This window comes from Herpailurus yagouaroundi, unplaced genomic scaffold (genome assembly GCF_014898765.1).
Source record: "Herpailurus yagouaroundi ecotype Mexico unplaced genomic scaffold, PumYag 196, whole genome shotgun sequence".
NCBI lineage: Eukaryota > Metazoa > Chordata > Mammalia > Carnivora > Felidae > Herpailurus > Herpailurus yagouaroundi.
In genome coordinates this window covers 13,299,750-13,319,937 of record NW_024412427.1, presented here as the reverse complement: position 1 = coordinate 13,319,937, position 20,188 = coordinate 13,299,750, and the positions used below count along the sequence as shown (strand labels likewise).

At 49.6% G+C, this 20,188-nt stretch overlaps 1 protein-coding gene across 1 annotated transcript in view; it reads left to right on the top strand.

Moving 5' to 3' along the window:
* The window catches only part of HCK (HCK proto-oncogene, Src family tyrosine kinase), a 41,146-nt gene that overhangs the window by 3,795 nt on the left and 17,163 nt on the right, over positions 1–20,188 (top strand). The window contains exons 2-6 of the mRNA XM_040447373.1: positions 11,625–11,739; positions 14,820–14,862; positions 15,222–15,321; positions 16,570–16,668; positions 20,074–20,177. Coding sequence (XP_040303307.1) covers positions 11,626–11,739; positions 14,820–14,862; positions 15,222–15,321; positions 16,570–16,668; positions 20,074–20,177 — 460 coding nt within the window. The 5' untranslated portion in view covers position 11,625. The remainder of the gene's footprint in view (positions 1–11,624; positions 11,740–14,819; positions 14,863–15,221; positions 15,322–16,569; positions 16,669–20,073; positions 20,178–20,188) is intronic.

Genomic DNA, 20,188 nt, shown 5'->3' with positions numbered 1-20,188 from the left:
CCCGTTCATGCTCTGTCTCTCTCTGTCCCAAAAATAAATAAACGTTGGAAAAAAAAAATTAAAAAAAAATTTTTTTTAAAAACCAAAAAACATTACGGTTATTATAGCCACCCTAGGGGGTGTGGGAATCTTAATCTCACCCCAACCAGGCTGCTCGCTGGGGGCCCTTACCCCTGAGGGTGAGGAGAAAATTACCTGCATTCAAGGGATCTTCCAGGCCTTGCACACTTTAAACGCTTCTAGAAAGTAAAGGCTCCTAAACCACTCTGCTGCTAACACATACTAAGTGCCTGGCACATGGTAGGGCCTCAGAAACATTGTAGGAATGTTGAAGAACCTCTCCCCTCTCTTGCCTGAGATATTTCAGCATATAGGTGTATTTTAGTTGGCCCCACATACTGATTCTTTATAATTAGCTGCCAACTTTTTTTTTTAAATGTTTATTTATTAGAAAGAGAGAGAGAAGTGTAGGGGAGGGGCGGAGAGAGAGGGAGACACAGAATCCGAAGCAGGCTCCAGGCTATGAGCTGTCAGCCCAGAGCCCGAGGCGGGGCTTGAGCTCATGAACCTTGAGATCATCACCTGAGCCGAAGTCTGCTGCTTAATGGACTGAGACACCGAAGCACGCCTAATTAGTCGCCAAGTTTTAAAGTCAAGAGAACTCACACAGATCTGGGTTTCTGTCTTGTGAAAAACTGGCAGAGTTGGCCATAACGAGGCTAGAAATTCTGTCTCCCATGCCCATCTGCTATTCACTCACGGCAGCATCGGTGAAGCGGTGTGGGGGCCGCCCTGTAGACTAACCCTGAGCTGTCGGCTTGCACCACCCTTTCTTGGATCACTTTCCTCCCGTGGGTGTCCCTGTGGGCCCCTGTAGCCGTTTTAGTTTTCAAGTCCTGCCTCCCTATCATGACAAAGCCTTCCTTTTCACCGAAAAGGAATGTCAGGTCCAGAGAGGGTAAGTAGCTTTCCCAAAGTTACACAGAACATTAGTGCTACCATGTCTCTTAGCCTCCACCTTTCTAAACAACCCCCGCCCCCGCTCCGTTTGTCCAGTTTCCTTAAATGGAAAGTGTGCCCTTGTTCCTGGCTGGTGCCTGTGGCCACACAGGCTGCACCCTCTGCGTGTCACTGCACCCGCCGGATGGCACCGAGTAGGGCCTGCATTCCTAATACTGCCCTAAGCAGCCCAAGCTCTCACCATCACCCTGAAATCCTCTGGCCTGGGAGACGTAGGTGCAGCCAAGCGAATAGCAGACTTTCCCTCATCTCTGCCAGAGAAATGAAGAACCGGAGATCGGGCGTGGGAGACCTGAGTCTGGGTGCCGACGGTGCCTCAGATAAGTTGTGGTGCATTCAGCCAAGCCGCTCACTCTCCTGAGTCTCAGTTTCCTCATCTGAGAAATGGGGATAAGGAGGATACAACCTCACAAATTCACGAAGCACAAATCCTTTGAGGTCAACACACAAAAAAACAATACTCCACAGTACACAAATTCACGTAGTACAAACCTTTTGAGGTCAATTCACGTAGTACAAATCCTTTGAGGTCAACACGCAAAAAAACGATACTCCGTAGTTTCCATGGACATAGGTCTCAGTTTGAGTTTCCTTAGAAACAGACCTTAGAAACAATCTCATATGCATTTATTATTTAGTGTCTTTGGGAGAGGGTCCCAGAAAGCCCTGGTAGGAGAGTGGGGAAGTGAGACGAAAGAGAAGGCAGCCAATAAAAGTGTGTTATCGCACCAGTCACTAGTGTGGACACCTGGAGGGCAGGGAGCCCTCGAGCTCTGAGAGCTGGTGAACGTGTTCAAGAGGTGAGGGAGCTGGGGTATTTATGCACCTGCTGCTATCAGTCACTGGTTGAAGGTTGCTCCCGGGGCGGGGGCGGATGTCTCTCTAACACTCCCACTTGCCAAGCTCACGGGCTGAGCAGACACCGATGGCCACAGAGAAATCTCTCAGGGGAAGAAACACAGGTGCTGCCTGCAGGAGTGTTCTGAAACGGCAACAGGCAAGGTGATGGGATGTGCATGGACAGGTTCACGTGCATCAATACGCATAGGTGTAAACACAGAGGCAGAGGCTACCTGAGGGGAAAGGAGTGGCCATGGAGAGCCTGCAAAGGGAGTAATCCAATGGCATCTTAGATTTATCTGCAATGTTATATATAAGGACGATGTACTGTTTACCAGGTGATGAAAGGTAATTTAAAAAACAAAATACCCTCCAAAACAGAAAAGAAACCGAGATTCTGTCAACTATAAAAAAGCAACTGTAACATGGTCAGAGCAGGCATTATGGCAGCTTCAAGGTTTCCCTCTGGGGTCGGGGGGAAGATTTGGGGGCAGTTGACCTTGGAGCATGATGCGAAGCTAGGGTGAAAAGCTCTCCCCACCCCTGGGGGCAAACTGGCCACCATGTCCTGGGTGAAGGGGGCAGACTCCAGTCAGTCACAGTCAGGGAAGGATGTTGCTCTTCTCCAAGCAGAGAGGAACAAACACGGATATCCCTTTCCAGTTTAAACCTGCATATGTAACTTGTTTTGATGGGGAAAGCTGGGGCTCCCAGGAAGCTGAAGGAGATTTAATTCACTTGTTCAAGAATTTATTGAGCACCTACTGCATTCTCATTTTATACTGGGATACAGCAAGGCACAAAAGAATCACTGTTCTCATGTGTCTTACATCCTATGGGAGACAGATTATAAGCAAATCCCTAGGTAATATATTAGTGCATTAGGTGAGAAGCAGACTCTCACTTCAGAGATTAAATATGCAAGAAAAAATTTTTAAATGTTTATTTATTTTGGAGAGAGAGAGAGAGAGTGTGAGTTGGGGAGGGACAGAGAGAGAGGGAGACCGAATCCGAAGCAGGCTCCAGGCTCTCAGCTGTCAGCACAGAGCCCGACATGGGACTCAAACCCATGAACTTGGAGATCATGACCTGAGCTGAAGTCGGATGCTCAACCGACTGAGCCACCCAGGCGCCCTGCAAGAAAACGCTAGGAAAGCCAGCCAGCACACAGCAAGGCATGTTTGACTCCAAATGAAGAAGAAAGGGAAGGAGAGGCGGAAATATCTTAGACTACAGTGCAGTTCCAAGGAAGGCTTGGCAAGGCTGCCTGAACCCCTTAGCCAAAGCCCCCTGTCACAGGCCCCCCTGGCACGGCCTGCCTCAGTATCCCTGCCACACTCCGTCATTGGCCGGGAACAGCCCATGGCAACAGTGATGATGCACTTCAAGCACAGCAGCTGGGGCCATTGGTCAATGCCACTGTCTGCCGTCAGAGATCTGGGAGGCTCATCTTCATGGCTGCCACATCAGCTGGTGGTCAACGCCATGAAGAATTCGGCTGGGAAGGGCTAGAAAGTGATGGGAGTTGGGGGGGGGTTCCCATTCTTAGCCAGGGTGGTGAGGGAAGGCCTCTCTGAGACAGAGAGGTCTGCAAAGAGACTTGGGTGGCATGAAAGAGGCTTTCTGGGGGAAGGACATTCCGGAAAGTAGCATGTGTGATGGCCCCAAGGTGGAAGCGTGGTTGGTGAATTGAGGGACAGCAAGAGGCTAGTGTGGCTGGAAAGGAAACATCAAGGGAGGATGACAGGACCTCAAGGTTGGGAAGAGCCCAGATCATGGAGCCTTGGCAGCCATAGAGGGGACTTGGCTTTTATTCCAAGTGAGATGGGAGCCCAGGAGTTGTTGAGCAGAGGAGGGATATGACCTGATTTACAGTTTAAAAACCTTGCTTGGGGCACCTGGGTGGCTCAGTCTGTTAAGTGTCTTAACTCTTGATTTTGGCCTAAACCATGATCTCACAGTTTATGGGTTCAAGCCCCACATGAGGCTCTGCACTGACAGTGCAGAGCATGCTTGAGATTCTCTCTCTCCCTCTCTCTGCTCCCCCCCCCAAATAAATAAATAAACTTTAAAAAAGAAATAAACTGGGGTGCCTGGGTGGCTCAATTGGTTAAGTGTTCGACTCTTGATTTTTGGCTCAGGTCATGATCTCACAACTCATGGGATCAATCCTCATGATGGGCTCCATGCTGACAATGCAGAACCTGCTTGGGATTCTCTCTCTCCCTCTCTCTCTCTGCCTCTCCCCCACTCATTCTCTCTCTCTCTCTCTCTCTCTCAAAAATAAATAAATAAACATTTAAAAATAGATAGATGATAGATAGATAGATAGATAGATAGATAAATGAATAAATGAAAAGGTTTGCTTGTCTCTAAGAGGCAGGATTGGTATTCAGAGTTAGCTCTTTGTGACTTCAAATCCCATCCCATATTTTCCAAACTTGCCTGCCCCCTGCTTACCTTAGAGATAAAAGTATTCCAAGGAGGGTCACAATTGCCCTGGCATTCTGGACTTTAACAGGTGATCCAGAGGTCGCAATGACCATGCTAGGAATCTAGTACATGTTTGGAGCAAACAGGTGGGACAAATGCACCTCAGGGCCAGGCCTCTGGGCGAGTCGGGCAGATGACCAGAGGCCTTGAGTTCCTCTTCAGCGTGTTGCTCTGTCACTCGCTGTTGTGTAAACGTGGGCACAACACTTGCCCTCTCCGGGGCTGCTGTTCTGCCTGTGTAACAGAGGTCTCTCCGCCTCCTTCCTTTTGAAAAGTCCAAGTTTTGAGCTCTTTGATCAGAAAGAAGCTGGGGGTCAGGAAAGGGGAGAGATGAGGAGTTGGGGTGATCCCCGCACGTCCATTAGGGATAACAGTCACTTTGGGTGGTTCATTGAGAAGATCGTCAGGGAACCAGAGGAGAGGGCTCTGCAGGGCTCTGCACCCCTGCAAACTCTTTAGGAAATTGTCCCTGATGGGGGAGGACTTTTTCCCCACCTCCATGGCTGAGCTGTTCCGAGAAGGGAAAGTTCCTCTAGTGAACAGTCTTGAGCCCTGGGCCCCTTGAGGTCTGCCTTCCTGAACTTCCTGTTGGGGTTCCTCGCCCTCACCCTGCAGTTCCCCACTGCAGCCTCTGGGGCTGCCTACTCCCCACCCCCCCCTCCCGAGGATGAGAGGCAAGAGAGCTGTGTTCTCATTCTACCTGCCAGTGACCCCCTGGGGAATCTCTGTGCCATGGATCTCCGTTTCCCTGTCTGCAAAATGGGCTCTTAATTCTGGTACTGCTGACTTCAACCAAGTATGGTCAGGCCTGTAGAAGGTTGAACACAATATATTTAGTCCACAAATATATATGGAGGTCCTAATACATGCCAGGCACTTCATAGGCATGGTGTCAGTGCCATCAGCTGCTTGGGGTCCATATTGCATACATCCTCACCTATCCTAATGGGTCTAGTACCCTCTTCTCATCCATCAATACCTGCTGTCTACGAAGTCTTTGCCCTAAGCCATTTACACTGAAGTATGAATTGCAATCCCTTGTAAGAATTTCCTCTGCATGGGGCGCCTGGGTGGCGCAGTCGGTTGAGCGTCCGACTTCAGCCAGGTCACGATCTCGCGGTCCGTGAGTTCGAGCCCCGCGTCAGGCTCTGGGCTGATGGCTCAGAGCCTGGAGCCTGTTTCCGATTCTGTGTCTCCCTCTCTCTCTGCCCCTCCCCTGTTCATGCTGTGTCTCTCTCTGTCCCAAAAATAAATAAATGTTGAAAAAAAAAATAAAAAAAAGAATTTCCTCTGCATGAGGTGGCACTCTTTGAGGTTTAAGGGGGAGGGGGCAGAAATCCAACTTAAACTGGCTCAAGCAGAAGAGGGATATTGTTAGAGAGTCCGCAAACACTTCCACTTTAGGAAGGGCTGGATTCAAGGGCTTGGGAATCTGTATTCCTCCATTTCTGGGCTCTGCTTTGCAACTCTCTTCCAGCCAAAGGCCAATGGATGACTCTCCTTGTCCAGGACTGGGTCACACATCCAGCTCTGCTTCCGTTACTGCAATTCCGATTGGCCAGACTTGGTCAGACTTCAGCCAGAGGTTGAAGTCAGCCCTACCTCGATGCACGAAGTGAGAATGCGGGAGAGGTGGTGACAAAAGGAAGACTGGGGAGCTGTTCTCCGAAAAAGGGGGAGCAGAGACTATGTAGGAAAGAACTATAGCTGTCCCCTTCAGACAACTTATCCAACACCTCGCTTCATATTTGGAGAAACTGAGGCCCAGAGAGTTTGGGACTTGCCTGAGCTCACACGGTGAGCTTGTGGTAGAGGTGAAACCAGAATCCAGGGCTCCTCGGCCCCAGCCCTGACAGGCCTCTGCTTGACCCTAAAAACTCCTTGAAAACAGTCTCCCTCCCACTCCACAGGATGCCCAGGCAGTACACTGGCCTCTCTCCTTGGGCTTCACTCTGAGCACGCAGGAGGAGTCTCTAAGGCTCCATGGCCTACATGGAGTGACCGTGGGAAGGTCCCAGGGCAAGGATGCCAACCTTTCTCATATCCCTCCCATGTAGGGCCAACAGAAGCTGAATGGGGAAGGAGCGAGTTTCAGTTTCCAGGATTTGGGCAGTGACCTGAGGACGTGCCTTTGTCAGGGGTCAGCAGTTCTCAACTGGTCTGGGGCCAGGCAGGCCACTTCTGCTCTCAGAGCCTGGTTTTGAACCACAATTAGACAAGAATCATGTGTACAGAGGTTTTCAAAAGCCTTTCACATCCCCGTCACACAGGATGTCAGGCCAAACCTGAGAAGCAAGAGCCTCCTATTTTACAGGGCAGGAAATGAAGTTCAGGGGAAGTGACTTACCTGAGGTCACATAGGGTCAGGGGCAAAACCGGGATCCAAACCCGAGCATTCTCACCCCAGGTTCAGCCCTCACTCTACTACATTGGTGGATCTCACATCTTAGTGTGGATAAGAATCTCCTGAAGAATTGTTAGCAATGCAGATTCCGGGCCCTCATCCCCAGAGACTCTGGTTCATTCGGTCCAGATCATGGCACAGGGATATGTAAGAAGCAGTGAGGACTGTTGGGGTACCAACGGTAAAAATCCATTTCAAACTGTCTTAGGCAATTGAGAATTTATTTGCTCACAAACTGGAAAAATCCTGAGGTTGGCAAGCTTCAGGCACAGCTGGCTTCAGGTGTTCATACATGTCTTCAGGAATCACTCTGTCTTCATTGCTCAGCTCTGCTGTCCTCTGTTACGGTCTCACACTAAGACAGTCACTCACTTTAGTTTCCTACGTCTACATCTATATCTGCCTCGACACCTGCACCTACATCTGCATCAGCAATCCTTATAGAAACAGAGTGCTTTTTTCCTAATTTTCCCAGCAAAATCCCAGGGCTAACTTTGATCGCCTCAGTCAGGGTCACTTACATACCTATAAGTGAATCGGCCACCGCTGGCTGCCAGGGGGACACAGAATTCTCTGATCGGCCAGACCTGTATCAAGTTGTCACTCCCTGAAGGCAAGAGTGGGGTTAGCCTCCTGAAACACCTTGCGCTGAGTGGGAGAAGGCTGGCTTCTCGAGGAAAAGCCAGGTGCTGTTATCAGAAGAGGGATGGATGCCGAGATGTTCACTGCTTCTCAGCTAGAATGATCACGCAATTCATCTGGGCCTTGTTGGAGTGCACGTTCTGATTTGGGCGATGGGGCTTGAAAGTCTGTATTTCTAACAGCTCCTCTGTGCTGCTGCTGCTGGTCCCCACCGTGATCACACACAGTAGCCAGGCATTCGGTTACAATTCCTTTTTTTGTTTTTGTTTTTGTTTTTAGTTTCTTAAGTGTTCATTTATTTTTGGGAGAGAGAGAGAGAGAGGGAGGGAGGGAGAGAGACACAGAGCATGAGCGGGAGAGGGGCAGAGAGAGAGGGAGACACACAATCCAAAGCAGGCTGCAGGCCCCAGGCTCCAGGCTCCAGGCTGTCAGCACATTGCCTGACGCGGGGCTCGAACTCACAAACTGTGAGATCATGACCTGAGCCAAAGTTGGAGGCTTAGCCAATTGAGCCAGGTGCCCCTATATATCTTTTTGTTTTTAAGTTTATTCATCTGTCTTGAGAGAGAGAGAGAGAGAGAGCATGAGCAGGGGAGGGGCAAAGAGAGAGAGAGAGAGAGAATTCCCAAGCCGGCACCACACTGTCAGCACGGAGACCAATGTGTGGCTCGAACTCCTAAACCATGAGACCATAACTTGAGCAGAAACCAAGAGCTGTAGGGAGGTGCTAAGCCAAACACTGAGGGGCGCAGATCTATGTAGGACCAGCCTCTGCTGTGTTGTGATAATGGAAATGTTCTATGTTTGTGCTGTTTGATACATTAGCTTTGAGCCCAGCCACTTGGCTATTGAGCACCTGAAACATTGGCAAATCTTAACGGAGGTGTGCTAAACATGTAATATACACACTGGGATTGGAAGACTTAGAGGGAAAAACAAGTGTAAAGTATCTCACTGATCATTTTTAACTTTTTTTTAACTTTTTATTTTTAAGCCTAGGCCCAACGTGGGGTTCGAACTCACAAACCTGAGATCAAGAGTTGCATGCTCTACGGACTGATCCAGCCAGGCGCCCCTCATTGAGCATTTTTATATGGGTTACAAATCAATCATTTTTTACATATTGGAGAAAATAAATGTATCTTAAAATTAATTCACTTGTTTCTTTTTACTTGGAAAAATATGGCTGTAGAACTTTTTTTTTTTTTTTTTTTTTGCTGTAGAACGTTTTAAATTACATACATGGCTCACATTACATTTCTAGGTCTGGTGGTCACGAAAAGAACATGTCTGAGGCCATTCCACACCAGGGAGTAGAACAGTTCTCCTGATTTAGGGGGACTGTCACGTTTTATGCAAATTTGACTCTTGCCAGCATATCACTTTTTAAAAATAATATTTTATTGTGCAAAAGTTGAACTAATGGGAACTCCAGTTTAACTTCTTTTTTTTTCTTTTTTTAATGTTTATTTACTTTTGAGAGAGACAGGGCATGAAAGGGGGAGGGGCAGAGAGAGAGGGAGACACAGAATCCAAAGCAGGCTCCAGACTGAGCCGTCAGCACATTGCCTGACGCGGGGCTCGAACTCACAAACTGTGAGATCATGACCTGAGCCGAAGTTGGACGCTCAACCGACTGAGCCACCCAGGCGCCCCTAAAGGGTTAACTTAAGTGTTGCTGTTATCTCTAAGCTTGTGGGTCAGAGGAATTGCCATGTGGTTTTGCTTTATCCCCCAGAGCATGTCCATGTTTGCTAGTAAACAGAATTGGTTATGGTCAACATTTTCTGTAGTGCTTACTGTGTGCCAAGAACCTTTACATTTATCAACTCATTCAGTACTCACCCTGTGAGGGAGAGCCCCACCATCCTGTCTCAGAGGTGACCTTGGATCATGCACGAACATGACCTCAGAGACCCATCCCTCCGTCCCCTGTGGCTATCTTGAATATGTAAATTGACGATATAAATGAAATTCAGTAGGTACTCAGAGAAGCAGAAGGAGCTGTTCTGCATCACAGCAGTGTTCTTCCCAGAACTTTCTTATGTAATCAAAATATATGCAATGTAATATAATTGTATCCCATACAGAACCACACACTATGCGTCTTATTTCCAGAACTGTAATGCATACGTATCACAAATCAAAGAGAGGTGTTTTAAATGCATGCAAGTACATTATAAAGCAGTGATTAATTGTGATAATTTTTCAAATTAATGATCCAGCACTCCGGGAGTCTGAACCAATTCCTTACTTTATTCACAACAGACAGGCAAGTGAAGCAGAAACCGCTTAAGTCTTGAAGTGGTAAATTGTTGCCAATTCCCACCAGGACAGACAAAAACATCCTTGTGATTAAAAATCTTTTTTTTTTTTTTTAAAGTAACTCCACTGAGCCTACAAATATGGACTTTTTTCCTTAAACCACAAACATGTGTTTATTTAGCCAGATAAGTATAACTGAGGTCTAATTGCTTTGGAAGAAATGCGTAATTGTGCAGAGATGAGGAAAACTATTGCTCTCTTATGTGGATGCCTATGGCGTGTCTTCTCAGCAAATACATGTGGGCATTTTGAGAGAAGAAGTAAAACATTTCTGCCACTTTCTGCAATTAAGTTTTGACTCTGATCAGGCAAACAGGTTTTCTTTAAGTATCTTTAAATTTCATGAACCCATCAGCAAAGTCTGTCATCCTTACCTCCCAAATGTCCCCCTGAATCTGTCCAGTCCATTGCTTACAGATGTCCTCGATGGTCACCACCCCAGGTCAGGCCACCATCCTCTCATGCCCGGACTCCTGCAGTGGACAGGGTTCCCTGCCCTGCCTCCTACAGTCCATACGCCACCCGGCAGCCATTATTTGAAGTGCAAATGAATCCCATCATTCTCCTGCTTAAAACTTTACATGGTTTCTCATCTTTGGAATTAAATCCAGATTGCTGATTGGCTGTAAAAGATATGGCAACCTTGTGCCATACCACACTCCTCTTCTATGCCTGTGATCTCCAGCCACAGTGGCCTGCTTTCAGTGCCTTATTCTCTCCAAGCACATTCCAGCCTCGGGGCCTTTGCGCTTGACGTTTCCCTCTGCCCCAGCACGGTTTCCTTAGAATGTTACACGACTTGGCTGCTTTGTGCCGTTCGGGTCCCAGGTCTGACGTCACCTCCTCAGAGAAGCCTTCCCCAATCATCCTGTCTACAGAAGCCCTGCACTGTTGTGTTCTGTCACATCCTTTTGAATTGTCCTCACACGTTTCACTAAATTTATCTTGTTACGTATTTGTTTGCCTGTTTTTTGTCGGTGTCTCCCATTCATCTCCAGGGTGAGCTCTTTAAGGGCATGACCTTGCTTGTCTCATTCGTGGCTTCGAAAAATACTCCATAAATCTTTGCTGAGTAAATGCAGGAGGGAATGACCAAATACACCCACAAGAGGAAGAAAAGAAGGAAGAAAGAAAGAGAAAGCGGGGAGAGGAGGAAGGAAACTAGTGCAAGGCAATTGTAAAATGATACTAAGGGATATGGTGCCTTGACTATGATCATTTAGCTAGATTGTTTGAGCCATACGATGTGACCTCACCTTGGTCATTTCATATAAAATGATAATTTATTACATGATAATAGTGTGATTTCACTTTACTGTTTGCTCTGAGCCCCACGCTGGGCTGAGTATTTCCCCACCTACATGTTTTCTCACCCTTCCAACACCCTGCGAGTAGGCTACAGTATTATTATCCCCACTTTGCCGATGAGGAACTGAGACTGGGGAGCAGGGCGAATGACAAGTGTGGTGTCGGTGGGGTGGAGGGGCCACGTGTCAGCTCAAGGCTTTCTGATCCCAGACCTGTGGTGCCTACCACCCACACTGCTCCAAGGCTCTGCATGTTGAATTTTGATGATCATCATGATTCATTGTCTGGATAAGTTCCCCGTGGCAGGGGTCCTCGGTAGCAGGACTGTGACAGCTAGTCAGCCCTGTGTGGGTATGTGGCCGACATGGACGTGGGGAAACCCAGAAGTGGCAAGGGCAGAGTGAGCTCGTGTGGCAAGGGTGGGGTGAGTGGGGCTGGTAAGCGCGGGGGGGGGGGAGGGGGGGGTGGGTGCGGAGACAGGGTAGGGGAGAGGGAGCCAGTCTGAAGGCAGGGGGCCTGGAACTCAGCATCCAAGACTCCCCTGTGTGGGGCTCGGGGCAAGCTGGGCTCACTTCCCTTCTCTCTTCCGCAGGATGGGATGCATGAAGTCCAAGTTCCTCCAGGACAGAGGCAAGGTCTCAAAAACCGAGCCCAGTGCCCTGCACAGCCCCGTATATGTGCCGGATCCCACGTCTGCGGGCAAACGGGTGAGTGGGGGAAGAAAGAGGAGTTCAGTAGCCTGTGGGCTGCCCCGTGCTGCCCCAACTCGCCCTCACATCCTCCTGTGTTTCCGAGGGTGAGCAGGGTGTGTTGGGGTGACATGGAGCTGACCCTTCACCAGCAGATGTAGTCCCAGCTCTCTGGGCTACATCTGCTCCGAGTACCCAGGGCAGTGACGGCTCTCCCGGTCCCACTGCCCAGGCCCTGGCCTCTCAGCCTGGGCTCCAGGGACCAGGTCCTAGAGGGCACAAGAGGGGCCCCGAGCCTGGGCGGTAGCATGAGCGGTGCTGAGAGTTGTGAGTGACCTGACCAGTAGCCAACAGTTAAAGTAGAGGCAGTGATCATGGTACAATTGTGGTAGCAATCACCATGGTAACAATTGTGGTAACAGCAAGAGGGGTGGGAGTAGAACGGTCAGCACAAAAGCAGTAAATAAGAGAAGCGGTCACACTCGGTAGAGGCATCTGCTTGCTTACCTTCTGCTTAAACAGAGCTTATGAGGAACCGAGCCCCGGCCCAAGGGCTATACGGTTGTCAACACCCTGAAGCCTCACGGTCACCCTAGGTCACGATTTTTATCATGCCCATTTTCCAGGTGAGACGCAGAGCTTCATAACGTGCCGGAGGCCACGTGGTTAGTAAAGGGTAGAGGCGGGATTCAAACCCAGGCAGCGCAAGTTCCAACCGCTCGTGAGGCGTGGCGGTAAGGGCAGGAATAGTGGTGATCATGGCAGCCGGTGTAGCGGGAATCTCTCGCCGCGGCTTTTTTTCCAGGAAGCAACTTCATTCGTGCCGGCCCCGCTCAGTTGGGGTTCGTCCCCTAAGCACCGAGCACCGAACGTCACGTGGCATCGTTTTTTTAGTGCATTTTCGATGTCTTTGTCTCCCACGGATGATAACGCGCACAAACGTGTAGTCTGATTAACTGGTCGCAGGTCACAGGGTCATGAGGGGTGTTGTCACAGAGGCGCACAGCCAGGTCACCTTGAAGTTGTTTTGTTTTGTTTTGTCCTTCTCCTTAGGGAGGGGACCCTCCCACAAACAGCAGCACCACTAGCCACGTAGTTGTGATGGTAAAATAGGACAGCGGCAATGCTAGACACGGGTGGTGCCAACAGTAACGCCACTGGCAAGGGTGGTGACGGTGGTTATAGCAGCAGAAGCAGTTGTAACAACCGTTACCATTCTTGGAACACCTACCGTGTTCCGGGCAACTGGGGTGAAGTGTTTCTACATCGTTAGTCCCCACCGAAAGCTGTGAGCCAGGACTTATGCCACTTGAAAGCCACTGTAAGTGAGGATCGAAGAGGTGAAATGCCTCCCCGGGGGTCATACAGCTGGGCAGCAACAGGGCTGGGTCGCTCTAACCCCAGGGCTGGGGTTCTGTCTCCTCTGGAGTCCTGGAGTCCATGCCCTTATCTGAGACCATCTAGGGAAGCACAGCTTCTGCTTGCCGTCTCTAGAGGTGGGGGTGGACTGCTTCCTGGCCTCTCTCCATTCTGCTTGCCCTTCCCCAGCGTGATGCCTAGAATAGGACTAATTCTGGGAATGGGCAGATGATGGGATAGTCAGTCGCCTCCCTCCCTCTGACACTTGACCTCTATTAATACAGCCTGCGATTGCATGAGCTTCTCACCAGTAATGTCCTGAACTGACATCCTAAACCCTAAGTCACTCCTAGATCTGTTCCTTCCTAACCTGTGTGGCCCTGGTCCCTTTCTGTGGCTAGGGTTCCAGATCCTCTGAGTCCCTCTAGCCTGGCACCTGTGGGAGGCCGAGGGCTTTCTCCCACTAGTTTTTGGTTGTCTCCTGAGCATCAGGTTTAAAGGATGCTATTATCAGCCTTTCGTTGTTCTCTTGCAGAGCATTAGTTCAGTGATGAGTTAGTAAGTGTTCTTCAGACAGAGGGTTCCTAGGCCAAATCAGTTCATAAAACACTGGGCAAAACAGGGTCCTTTCTGGGGCACCTGGGTGGCTCAGCCGATTGGGTGTCCGACTTCGGCTTGGGTCACGGTCTCACGGTTTGTGGGTTCAGGCCCGTGTCGGGGTCTGTGCTGACAGCTCAGGGCCTGGAGCCTGCTTCTGATTCTGTGTCTCCCTCCCCTCAGCTCCTCCCCTGCTCACACTCTGTCTCTCTCTCAAAAATAAATGAAGATTAAAAAAAATTTTTTAAAGACACAGGGTCCTTTCTTGTGGAAGTCCTCAGAGCTTTCATGAATCTTAATGCGCTTTTTGAATCTCCCTCCAAAAAGACATACTTGTCATCGTTTCCCACACCTGTTTCTGTAAGTTGACTTATGTGTGCAACACACAAATACATTCCCCTTGAAAAGAAAAATCATCCAGCCCCAGTTAAAGCTACAGTTTCTTCTCATCAATGGCCCCCCTCCCCAGAGGCATCAACTGTTGTCAGTTTGGTGTGGACCCTCGCAAACCTTTTTCTATGAATTTACACTCACACACATATAGTAACATGTGCACAGAACATATTTAGGATGTGTGTGTATGTGTTCTTTATATATGTATCATGTTTATCCTTCTGAAGAACTAGCTTTGTTCACTCAACAATGTATCTTTAAGGTCTATTTGCTCCAGGAATGAAGTCCCTCCCCCGCCCTCCCGGCCCCCCCCCCCCCCGCCTCCACCACCGCGGCTAAGGGCTGCTCAGAGCACCACAGTGGATGCCAGTTCCCTCTGGAGGAACAGTTTCTTTCATAATTATAATGGAGCCTTTACGCATGGGACATACTGGAAGACCTACAGTTTCTTCAAATGTATCATAGAAAACACTCATCTGGACCAACCCCTCACCATATGTCAAGGTGGGGGGAACAGGCCAGTGTCCCCCAGTATACCCAAGGCCAAGGCCACAACCCAAGCGACCTGGATCTTTGTGGTGCCTCTAATGTGCTGTGTGACCTCACATCGGTTCCCAGCCCTCTCAGGTCCTCCTCCCATGACACACAAGGCTGAGATGAGATGCTCTCGGGTATCCTTTTGGACACAGACCTCCTGTGGCTCCCTACACACTATTGGATTCACCCCTTCTCCCATTTCTTCCCCGCAGCGGCCTGACAACAGCAACGACAACCCACCAGGGCCGACGGAGGGTAAGTATTGGGCAGATGAGTGGTGGAGTCTTAGTGTTGTGTAAAGGATTAGGTTAGGTTCTCAGTCAGAGCTTAAGGCCCAAATCCCAAACAGTCAAAACCACGCTTGCAAATCCTTTCAGTTGCTCGCAAAGTACTTTGTATAGGCTATTTTGTTTCTATTACACTGTCTGGTAACACAGACAAAACACCATTAGCTTTAAACTCCAGAATCCTGCCCCACATGGCAAGATGCTCATACCATGAGACAGATCCCTCAGTGGCTCCGGGGCTGGGTGCTGGTTGTTGGGACGGGAAACACCCAGGACTGTGGCGGTGCTCAGATAAAGCCTCACCATCCCGTGTCTCTCTCCCTGAAGGTCCTGACGACATCACTGTGATTGCCCTGTATGATTACAAGGCCATTCACCATGAAGACCTCAGTTTCCAGAAGGGAGATAAAATGGTGATCCTGGAAGAGTGAGTTTCCCACTCCTAAGACATAGCTACCTCCAACACTCAATGTGCTCTCCTCTGTGCTTCAATAAAGAACCTGACAGACTATCTTTAAAAAAAAAAAAAAGTGTCTACGTAGGGGCACCTGGGTGGCTCAGTTGGTTAAGCGTCCGACTCTTGGTTTTGGCTCACATCATGGTCTTGCAGTTTCATGAGTTTGAACCCCACGTCTGGCTCTGCACTGACAGCAAGGAGCCTGCTTGGGATTCTCTCTCTCTCTCTCTCTCTCCCTCTCTCCCTCCCCGACTTGCACTGTCTCTGTGTCTCTCAAAGTAAATAAACTAATAACAATTTTAAAAATACATTTATTTATTTATTTTTGAGAGACAGTGTGGGCGGGCAGGGGAGGGGCGGAGAGAGAGGGAGTCAAAGAATCCCCAGCAGGCTCTGCGCAGAGATCGACGCAGGACTGAAACTCACGAACCATAAGATCGTGACTTGAGCCCGAGCTGGACACTTAACCGACTGAGCCACCAAGGCCACCCCAACAGGCTATCTTAAAGTAGGGAGTAAATGGCTGATAAGAACCTCATCATAATAGAGGAGAAAGGGTTTGCTATTAATCTGGACGAAAGCCACCAAAGAGGGCCTTGTGTACTTACTAGTGGTGCACATCTAGGTGACAGTGAACGGGCGAAAGGCTTTCTCAAGGAGGCTTTCCTTGGGCTCCTGTAATTAAGGTACAGGTTTATCTATGGACCAGACCTGCTGAGGTATGTTTGCATTCAGGAATCTCCAGATCTCGGAGTTTGCTACCTCCAATCCCCAGTACTCTTCACCATATGGGGGTTGGGGGAGGGACTGTAGTGTCACTGTGAGATGGGGCTCAAGAATGGGAGTGCTTGTCCTTGGTCAGACCACTCTGGTTCTTGGCCCACAATGAGTCCACCATGGGCACAGGGCCCCATAGCCTGAGTAGGGACCCCTGTAGGTCCCGGGGAAAAGAGTGAGGCCAGAGACCTAGGGCTGTGGGCTGTGGAATGCAGGGATAGGGCTTGATTCCAGACCCTTGGACGCACAGTGGGGACTGTTGTAAAGATCCCTACCCTAATCATGGAGTGTGTGCTGAGGACTGGGACAGTAGCGGTCTTGCCCCTTACCCTATCAGCTTCCTGGGGTTGGGGGTGTATTCTAGGCCAAGGCTGGGGGGCCCAAGAGGACCAGGGGGATTCCCTCTGCTCCCTGACTCCTTTGCTCCCTCGTGTCCTTCAGGTCTGGGGAGTGGTGGAGGGCTCGATCCCTGGCCACCGGGAAAGAAGGCTACATTCCAAGCAACTACGTTGCCCGCGTTGACTCCCTGGAGACAGAGGAGTAAGTATTCCGTTTTTCCTGCCCTACAGAAGGCAGTGTGGGCTCTATCAGGTTTGTTCCTGCCTCAGGGCTTTTGCACTCGCTATCTCCCCTCTCTGACACACTCTTCCTAGGGATCTTGGCTTGCTTGGCTCCTTCTCACCCTTCATATCCGAAAGAGGCCTTCCTTGACCATCCTGTCTAACGTGGATCCCTCCGGGCCTCTGTCTCTCACGGAGACCTATTTTATTCCCTTCTGAACACTCCTCGCTAGCAAAAACAATCCTGTTTCTGTGGTTGCTCACACGTTCACTGCCTGTCTCCCCCTCCAGAATGGGAGCAGGGGCCTTGCCTGTCTGTGACTGCATCCTGGGCACAGGCTGGCATGCAGTAGGTACTCAATACGTGTTGGCTGAAGTACACGGCCTGTGCCAACGAGGGTCTTCTGAGAGACGAGCCAGCCCACGCTTGTTCAGTCACCCTTCGTTTGGTTCATTCGATAAATACGCACCTGCACGTCACCAACCCTGTGCCAGACCGGGGACTGCAGGATCCAGGAAGACACAGCCCTGCCCTCAAAGAGCTCCCTGTGACCCAGTGTGCTCGGCTGCAGGCTCTTCTTTGCATCTGTCTTGACTCTGAAAACATAGACGGTTATACGTCATTTATGCACCCAGCAGCCCCGTTCCAGGGACACTAGGTGACTCAGACAGGGTTTTTCCCTGGAGACGTTCACAGCGTGGTGGGTGGGACCGGCAAGTACAAAGATGGCCATGCTACAGGGCGACGAAAGGGTCCAGTTCAGGACGAGCCATTCAAAAAGTTAAGACACGGCAGTCCCTACGGTTTTCTCTCCTCTGCCTCCTCCCTCTGGTTGACAGTTTGAAATACTGACCAGTTAAAGATGACAATGTTTGGGCTTTTTTTTCCCCATCTTAAAGTCATGCTCTTGTTAGTGCATATGAAACCTCTTTGCCTTGTGAAGTCTCCCTTCTTGTGGCCGTGAGGAAGGCCCCTCTCCTACCACGGACTCTTCTGTCCTGGACTACCCCCCAGCACACCTCCTGCCTGCTGCAGGTGGGTCTTGCTTCCTTCTTCCTCCTTCTAGGCTTTCTCTTGGCACATCCAGTGCTCTGCTCCCGGACTCCAAGATCTGAACACTCACTGAATCCCTGCACCACACCTCCCAGCAGCCTTGGAGGAGGCATGGCTGGTGATACTCCTCAAGGTCAACACGCTTGCCAAGTGGGAAAGGCAGGGTGCAGACAGCATGTATGATGGGTTATCATTTGCAAACAAGGGCGATAACCTAAATGGTGGTTCTCAAACTTGAGTGCATCAGCATCACGCGGAGGGCTGGTTAAAATGCTGGTTTCTGATTCAGAACTTGGTATTTCCAGTAAGTTCTCAGGTGAGGCTGCTGCTTGTGTCCAGGTTCTCACCTTGAGAACCACTGACCTAAATAGACACAGCAGTCTTGCAGACTGCACTCACAGGTTCTTGTACCTGCATCAAGAATCTGCTAACAGAGGGTGCCTTTGGGGAGGGCCTTCCCAGCATTGGAAAGCAGAGGGGGAGGGGATCTGACTTCCTCTCCCTCCTTGAAATAAACAATGCTGTAAATGTTTCAAAATGCAAACGGAGGAGGCGAAGGACATAGAAGAGAGTGAAAAGTCTCCCTTGCCCCCTTGTCCCCCCACCAGCCACTTCCCCTCCCCCAGAAGCAAGCAGTTTTCTTATGAGTCTTCCCAAATGCTTCCTACGGTGTAAGAAAAATACATACAGCTCCCATTGTTTTTACACAAGTGGAAGGTACCACGCCTGCTGTTCTGCACCTTTTGTTCAGATCCTTTCACAGCTGCAGTGTCCATTGTGTAGACGCCCTACCGCCCCCTGTCAGTGGTCATCAAAACTGCTTCCAGTCTTGTGCTATAATGACTCTCCATGTGTATATGTCATTTCTTTCTCATGCAAGATCCCCTGGGATAACTTCCCCGGGGGGGGGGGGGGGGAGGGGGTTGCCAGGGAGACAGCTCTTACCGTGTACCCTGTTCCGTTGCTTGAAAATTTTACCACCGCAGGACTCACTCCACAAAATGAAAGCAAAGAAGGCGGGTGGGAAGTGTCTCAAGGTGATTAAGAGTTAGCCTGCCCAGATTTGAATCCTGCCTCCACCACTTCCCAGCTGGGTGACGCCAGGCAAGTAGCTTGCTCTCTCTGTTCCTCAGTTTCCTCATCCATAAAATGGGGATGATAAGGGCCACAGTTCCATGCAGTTGTTAGGTGGATGACAAGAACTTGATGAATGTTAGCTGTCTTTCTCCCCCCGTTGATGCAGAGGAAACAGAGGCCCAGAGAGGGAAAGCAATTTGCTCAAAGTCACACAGCAGGTTGGTGGCAGGTCTAAGGCCAGCTGACCTTGGGTCTGGGACTCTTTCCTTAAGAGCACACAAACCACTCCTCACCCTGCTGACGGTAGGATTTGACAGCTGCTGCTTGGACTTTCCCACTCAATATCCCAAACATCCCCGGGGGAAAAATGAAAAGATCCAAGAATATGGGTCCAAGTATAAAATTATTTGAAATCTCACATTTTAGCTTGAAAATTCATGCTGAATTTATTTTTTAATATTTATTTATTTTTGAGAGAGAGAGAGAGCACACATGAGCTGGGGAGGGACAGAGAGAGAGGGAGAGAAAGAATACCAAGCAGGTTCCATGCCATCAGCACAGAGCCTGATTGGGGCTCGAACTCATGAACTGCACGACCATGCCCTGAGCTGAAATCAAGCGTTGGCTGTTTAACCGAGCCACCCAGGCTCCCCTCTTGCCGACTTTGTATTCAACTTTACACACAGAAGAGGATACACTGTGAAGTTTACAAATCTCAGGCCTCCACTCACATGGACCTCGGAGACCCTGAGAGGATGGTCATGTGGCCTTGTGAAATTTGCAAAAGCCAGATTTTGACCACAGTTGGTTAAGACTGCTGTTACCTTACCATTCCCGTCTTTCTATCCATCACCATATCCCTAACACTGGGTGGCATTGGAATGACCCATGGGCATTTTGTATTTGTAATGCTGTATTCTTTTTCTTTAAAAACAGTTTTCTCTTTCTTTTTTTTTTTGTTTTTTTTAATAGTCTGTTGGGGAGGGGGGCTCTTTATTTTGGTATCATTTTTCTTAAAGAAATCTCCCCAAATTGCATAAGTTTCTATCTCAGCAAACTGGATTCACTCCTAGTAAAAATGTCTCTGTTTTGATTTCAAATCACCATTTGGGAATGGTGATTTTTCCCAAAAGACTCTTGTAGGAAAATGAACGCTGCAGGAAGCCAGGCACTCCGTCTCCTGGCGCCCTGTGGAGGTGGGACAGGACTGGCCTACTCCGAGGTTCACACAAGGCTCCCACCCCTTTCCACCAGGTGGTTCTTCAAGGGCATCAGCCGGAAGGATGCGGAGCGCCAACTTCTGGCCCCGGGCAACATGCTGGGCTCCTTCATGATCCGGGACAGCGAGACCACCAAAGGTAACACAGCC